Source organism: Petaurus breviceps, unplaced genomic scaffold, assembly GCF_028583685.1.
Source record: "Petaurus breviceps papuanus isolate PSGF00001 unplaced genomic scaffold, PetGlider_PUasm1.0 174, whole genome shotgun sequence".
Taxonomy (NCBI): Eukaryota; Metazoa; Chordata; class Mammalia; order Diprotodontia; family Petauridae; genus Petaurus; species Petaurus breviceps.
The window spans coordinates 40,373,076-40,380,729 of record NW_027185761.1 but is presented as its reverse complement, the minus strand read 5'-3'; the positions used below and the strand labels follow the sequence as shown (position 1 = coordinate 40,380,729).

Genomic DNA, 7,654 nt, shown 5'->3' with positions numbered 1-7,654 from the left:
AAAAAAAAAAATCATACTTTCCTGTTCTCTATTGTAACATACTACAATGTGATTCAACATAAACCATGTTTTAATGCTTTTAGTTCCTAATCAATATACCATGGTGGTCATTTGTTTATGAGCAAGAGAATTTTCAAGGAGGAGAAAGTATTGATGATTTAAATATTTCTAGGAAATATCCTTAAGATATTTCAATCCTGCCACAGATAACAATTATATGTATCTTTCTCTAAAGTTTGCAAAGAGCTTTACCTAAAATCATCTCATTTGATGTTCACAGCAACCTGGTACAACAGACTGCTGTAAACCATTTTACAGATGAGGAAACTAAGTCTGAGAGAGGTTAAATGACTTGTCTAAAGTCTGGCAGTTAGCAAGTGTTTGGGGCAGGATTCAAACCCGAGTCTTGCTGACTTCCAGTGCTGTGCTCTATTCACTAGGACATTTAGCTGCCCATAATATATTCTATAGCGACATATTTCAACATCTCAATTGCTCTCTACTACCAACTTATGCAAAACAAATATCCATAGCTATCACACTGTCATCACACTGGTCTGTCCATGTTATTCTGAACTTAAAAAAGAAAACCAGCTGTTCAGAACATATATATGCTAAATGAGTTACATTAGAGTTTATCTGGGCACAAAAATGTAACTTCTCATAACAGGATTTGGCATTATAGGTAACAAGAGGTTAGAAAGAATAAATTAATCGAGGCGGCTAGGTGGCGCAGTGAGTAAGAAGAGTGCTGGCCCCAGAGTTGGGAGGACCCAAGTTCGGTTCCGCCCTCAGACACTTAACACCCACACACACACACAAAACAAAACAAAAAATTAGCCGTGTAACCTTGGGCAAGTTACTTAACCCCAATTGCCCTCCAAAAGGCAAAAGAAAAAAAAAGGATAAATGAATTAAGGTTATCAGAGATCTGAACCTCTATGATGGCTTACTTTTACAGGCATGCATGGCAGCCTTTGTGTCTCCTCCTACAAATTCTGTTAATGATTGTTAGCCAGTGATGACCAGAATTCCTGTGACCTTTCTTCACAGTCCACATATAAAACATGATTCCGATTCTTTACATTTTCCTATCTCTCCAATCTTGAAAACTAAGTTCTTCTTATGTTGTTGGATTTTGCCCATCTTGTCTTCTATTCTCATGGAAAGTTCCCCTTGATGCCCCCTATTTCCTGATACCCCATTCTATTCTTGACCAACCCCCATGGTTGGAATATGAACTTGAGTCAACTGCTTGCAAAACAACTGTTTTTATCAATATACCCCAACTTTATGTGGCCCATAGGATAGGCCAACAAAACTTACAATTTATGTAAATATTTTGCAAAATAAAGGACATGTACTTTTTCTTATCTTTTGAAGTAAAAGTCCTCTTGAAAAGAGACCAATAGAGACCAATTATTATTGAATTTCATCAAAAGCAATGGTTTATTATTGAAACTGTGCTTGAAATATTAACATCTTAGATTCATTTCAACATTTATTAAAAGTCTACTTTACAACAGGCACTTGCACTGTGTGCTGAAGCTACAAAGACAAAAAAAAAACAATAACGTCTCTGCCCTCAAAGAGCTTACAACCTACTACAACACTAGTTTTTATAATGCTGTCATAATACTTGAAAACTTTATCTTTAAACTTGAAACAAGGACACTGAATATGAATTCTCTCAAAACAGTGCTACAGACACTAATCAAGAAAACGCACCATCATAAACTCATGATAGATTTTTATTCAGTAGAAGCAGCAAGAGGGTAAGAAATCTGCTGCTACTCTCGACAATAAGTGACTGGAGGTGTTTACCAGGTTACTTAGGCGGGCTGCTTGCCTTCATCCACTGGTGAAGTTTCATGATGTTGAGAAGGCCGAGGCTCAGTTTCCATTTCTTCTTCCAATTCTATGATGAGTGGAGCAGAAACTCTGGGAGACTGCGAAGAACTGACTGACTTTTCTTGACCAACATCACACGTCCAGATGTCAGGTTTTGTACAAAGTTCAAGAGAATCAGTATTTGGGACAGTGTTTTCTTCCAAAGAATTTGTTTTCCCACCCTCACAATCTGCACGCTTAGCTCTGTCTACACTCAAGTCTGCTGCCTTAGGTGATGAAATCCCATCTGATTTTGCAGGGCCCCCTGTGAGAGAATCAAAGCCAGGGAGCTGTTGACAGGGAGCTTCTACCTCAGTTTCTTCCCCCTGCACAAGAAGTGCAGCTGTTTCTAGTTCTTCTATTTCTAATCCCAGGTGACCCTTTGTAACGTAGGTTCTCTGTAGAGTTTCAGCAAGACTTGCCAACTTTCTGGACCTTAAATAAATAAAATTAAAGATATATTAGACAACCCACAAAAAGTGCTTTTTTTCCTTGGGTGAGAATCATGGCTTACACATTTCAAGGTAGTTCCTCTCCTGAACCACTTAAGTTATAATAAACACTGAATAAATTCATTATTAAGATGGAACTTTTTTAAAATGCAAAATGTTGCCAAAGTATATAGTCATACAACATCCTCTCCACCCCCAACAAAAATTTCGACTCCATCTTTCAGAGAAAAATTTCAGGCAGTGACTTCAGCAAATGGATGTTCCATAGCTGGGAAATGGGGAGCGATATATAAACACATAACATATCCATGGCTGGAAGGCAAAACAGGATCAGAGCTAGAAAGGGGGTTAATCTTCATTTGTGAAATGCAAACACGGTCATGTATTCATATTTCTATAGCAGGTTCAGTTGTTTGGTACAATGCAATGCTATGCAGGTGAGTCAAATTTATAACGGTGTGAATCAGCCACATTAAGGGTGTTAATAGCAGGACTGATGTTCTCATAGGCCAAGTTAACCCTGTGCTTGAGTGCAAGAATTTACAGACAGCCTAGGAAACAGAGGAGGTAGGGTTGGAAAAGAGGAAGAAGACTGTGAGATCTGCTAGAGTGAATTACTGACTTCTCAAAGAGCTGTAAAAGCCCTTCTGCTCAACAATTCATAACAGTATGAAGCATTCTTTAAGGTGTAGTTAGAGAATTAACTTAGTTTATTTAACATTTGCATCCACACATCCAAAGCTGTACATGGCACCAGTTACATTTACAACCATGGCAAGAAGTGGAGATCCAGATTATATATGCACTCATTTTACCAGACCTCAAGGCCCAGCTTCAATCCTCCGTTACTAGTAGTCCTAACTGAAGGGCAGAGGAGACTACCGACAATCCAAGAAGTGGGAAATGGAAACCTTGATTAAAGAGTCAATGTAAATGTCTGAAAGGAGCATTGTAATATCAATAAGGAGGACTAAAGAACAGAGTTTTGACTTAAATGAGAACACATACAATCTTTCATTCCTGAACAATTAAAAAAAACCTTTTAAGTCCATTTTTACTGCATTCCTCTTATAACATGGGCTTCACTCATTATCAAAAGTGAAATGCCTGACTGCATACCGCACTTCTGCAGGCCCTGCAGGGAGGCTGAGAGATGGACCAGTGTTGTTACCTGTAACACAGAAGTCACAGGTAAACATGGCAATCGCTCATCTAAATGGCATGTGTGCAAGGAGATTAAGGGCTATCAGGAAGGAGGGAGGCTGCTGGGGCAAAATGGGATTTTCTGGATGCACAGACTGGGTGTTATCTGATGATAGGGATGAGGGGGTTCTTAACTGATGAAGCCTACAGATCCCTTCTCAAAATAACCTTTATAAATGCATAAAATAAAACATTATGATTACAAAGGAAACTAACTATACTGAAATACAGTTGTTAAAATTTTTTTTGAGTTAATGAGCTTCAGGTTAATAACTCCTGCTATAGCCTGAATGAGGTAAGCATGTGTTAATCAGTATGAAGACCTCATGCAGTGAAAGTAGACTGCTGGGTGGTGACAACTGCAGAAGTTTGGGAGCAGAGGGCAGTGGCAGGACCGTGTTAGTCCTGGATCATCTCCTCTCGTGGCATCATTGTAGAGTTTAACAGGGGACGTACAGGGACATATAGTGAGCCAAAGCCATTCTTTACGTTGCCACTCAGCCTAGTACACAATGCTTACTAGCATGGGAGTCAGCAGGGAGGAGGAGAGACATCTCTGTGGTGCTTTGCATACGTTACTTTATTTCTTCTCCCTTGCTGGGTAACACACATCTCTTAGAGATGAGGAGATGGGAGGCTGAGAGCTTGACTTGCCTATGACAGCTTACAGATTCAAACCCGGCTTTCTCCTGAATTCTGGATACAGGATTTTTTTCCCACAATGCCATGCTGGGTCCTCATCATCACTCACTTTATCAGCTAAGATTTACTCCCAGTTATCATCCCTAGCAGAGGAACTTCACTGAGCCAAGCAGATAACCAAGTCAACATGAGTTTTAATTTTACACGCAAATGTTCTTTTCAAATCAAACCTGATTCAATGAGAATTCAATTATTCAGTATACCAGACAAAGATGGACACTAAGCCATTTTAGTTAAGAGTCCCAAGTTATAGCAAGGTACACATCTTAATTACTTCTTCATTTCAAATAACTTTACTCTAATTCCCCTTTCCCATGTAACACTTCCAAAATCCCCAAATCATTCCCTCTAATCTTGGCTCCCAGACCCTGGACTGCCTTATCACACACACTAGAGAAGTGACCACTGTAAACATGGTATGAGCCTAAACCTCCTGGACCTTGAGAAAGACAGAGTAGGGTGCAGTTCCCCCAGATCCTGCTGTGGTAGCAGTTAATGGAACCTTCTATGCTCCTTAAGAAAAAGTTTATTTCTAAATATTATCACTCACACTTTAAAGAGCCCACCCCACAATATAACACAACATGGGCAGAAGACACCATACCATACAGTGATAAAAGCAGCAGGCTTTGAATCAGGAACCTGGTTTCCATTTCCGTTTCTGCTGCTCGTGAGCCATGAGACCTCTAGACAAATCGACTCGCTTTTCTGCCTCATTGTCCACATCTGTAAAAGGAGGGTGACAACTCCCTGACCTCCCGAACTCAGTGAGATGTTTCGATTGCAGCTAGAGACACACACCAGATGCATTCCAAACTCCTTAGAAATGATGCTTAGAAAAAGGTGTTGGGTAAACACTTAGAGTACCGCTGCTATAGAACAGAGACTCCATTTCCCTGGACAGACTGCTTAGTAATGACCACCTGAAGAACAGGAAGTCATCCCCTCCAAAAAAAAGCAACATTATGAAGCACTTTTGTTCTTCTCAGTCACTGATAAAATTACAAGTTGGTTTTAAAGCTGCCATTCCTTATGGAGCCCAAACTGTGCTATTTTAATTGACTCACCTCAGAAAGCACCTCATTTAAAACAGTCACAGTGCTTTCTTTTTCATTGTAACACTCCTGAAGACTAGACAACTTTCACATCAAGAAAGATACATGCAAAATAAATGGCATCATTAATTAATGAAAATCCTAACAAAATCTTGTAATGACAGAGTAGGAATGTACCCAAGGGATCAGACAAAGCACACACACACCCAACAGAAAAAACCAAACCCTCCGAGTTATCATTTATCATTCTCTTGCCCGAGCATACATAGGGCACTTAGCATGGTGCCTAGCACACAGCAGGCATTTAATAAGTGTTTACTGATTGGCTAGCATTAGGAACATGAGTCAATGAGTTCACTGATGAATGACAGGACAGGACAATTAGTGCGAACTAGAATGAATGTCACATTTTAAAAAATTCATTTAGAACATTTTCCTTAAGTAGTGAGCTCTGCCTCCTTGCCTCTCATTCTGTTCACGTTCATTCTCTTCACTTTTGCACCTTCAGGTTTAACCTCCCTCTGACCTTTCTCCATCCTCCATCTCCTTTCATTCACTGGCTGAATCTGCAACCTCAAGTCCCCCCCATGAGGGGGGGAACCACCAAACACTTCCCTTCCCCGACTTGTTACATCCTCCAACTATCACCTCTTCTCTCTCTCTTCCCTTTCACAGTCAAAATTCTACCAAGAGAAGGCTCTTCCACTCCTTCCCATCAGGGTCATGTCACCACCACTTCATGGAAAAGAATTCTCTTGGAGGTCACTAATGTGGCTAGATTTAAGATACCCCTCTGTCCTTCCTCTCCTTAACCCACTGCAGCATCTGACACCCACATTTGCAGCCACCCTAGCAACTTAAATCATTCCATTCAATTCAATAAACATTTATTAGATCCCTACTGCACGAAGGTATCGTTCTGGGTACCGGGAATACAAAGAGTCACGTAAACCCATTTCAGGCAGAAGAGCCTGGGGGAGAGGAGCACCGGCCACACCTTCCTGCTGGTGCCAGCAGAGCTGTGCCAGGGAGACAGCTGGAGAGTCTGAGAGGGACATGGGAAGTGGGAGGGAATCCGAGACACGGCGGGCCACTGGCTTTTTAGTTTGGTTCTGTCCTTCGATATATCACTCTCCCCTTTCCCATTCAAAGAACCATCCCTTATAACAAAGAATAGAAGAAAGAAAAATAAAAAATAAGAGAAAAGGTACAGAAAAGCAGATTAAGAAAAAGGAACACACCAATCAAGGCTAACACAGTACCTATCACTCCCAAACCTCTGCAAAGAAGGGAGTGAAGGAGTAGTCTCACGTGTGATCTTAGGAGCAAAGTTTGGCCATTATATTCATGGATTCGATTTTGCTATTTTTCTTTTCACTTACAAGGTTGTAGAAAATGTGTCCACTGTTCTCCTGGCTCTTCTTGTTTCATTTTGTACCGTCTAAATCTTCCATACTTTGGGGATTTTTTATATTTGTCTTTTCTTGCTAAGCCGTAATCCCTCAGGTACCACCCATCCCAATGTCTCAGAACTCTTCAACTGATGGGCAGCTAGCTTGTTTCCAGTACTTTATTACTACAAAAAAAGTGCTATCATCCTCTTTTGAGAATCAGACCTTTCTATCCTTTATCTCACTGGGGTACATGCCTCGATATGGGATCTCTAGGGTGTCTAAGGTACAGACAGTGTTACTTTCTAACAATAATTTCAAATAGCTTTCCAAGTAGTTGGGACCAATTTAAAGTCCCACCCAAAGCAGTTTGGCATGTACGTCTGTCTTCCCACAACTTCTCCAACACTATTACAAAGACCACAGAGGCAGGAGATGAAATGAAACAATTAGCTGATTTATTGTGACTGAAAGAAAGTGAAGGAGAATAATATGGAATAATCCTGCAAAGATATCTGGGAATAACATTATGAAGGGACTGCAAAGCTTTTAGCTAAAGATTTTGTGTCTTATCATAAAGGCAACAGGGAACCAAAGAAGATTTTCGAGTGGAGAGAGGAACGACGTGTTCAGAAATGAATCTGAAGAACAACAATTTGTAAGGTGGAGAATAGTTTAGAGTGAAGACTGGAAGCAAGGAAACTCATTAAGAGACTACTGCTGATAGTCAAGGTTTAAGGTCTTGTGGACCTGGATCAACAAGACTTAGCAACTCACTGGATACAGGGGTGGAGAGAGGAGGGAGAGATGAGAGAGAGGAAGGAAGGAGAAGGGAGGGAAAGGAGGATAAGGGATAGGAGAAAACTGAGAACAACTTATAAACCTGGCTAACTGTAAACATGGCGGTGCCTGCCACAGAAATGAGGAAAAAAATTGATGGAAGATGGGTTTAGGAAAAAAA

General features: G+C 40.5%; 1 protein-coding gene across 1 annotated transcript in view; it reads right to left on the bottom strand.

Moving 5' to 3' along the window:
- Positions 1-1,419: 1,419 nt before the first annotated feature.
- Positions 1,420-7,654, bottom strand: part of SHQ1 (SHQ1, H/ACA ribonucleoprotein assembly factor) — a 106,263-nt gene continuing 100,028 nt past the window's right edge. The window contains exon 11 of the mRNA XM_069084090.1: positions 1,420-2,325. Coding sequence (XP_068940191.1) covers positions 1,833-2,325 — 493 coding nt within the window. The 3' untranslated portion in view covers positions 1,420-1,832. The remainder of the gene's footprint in view (positions 2,326-7,654) is intronic.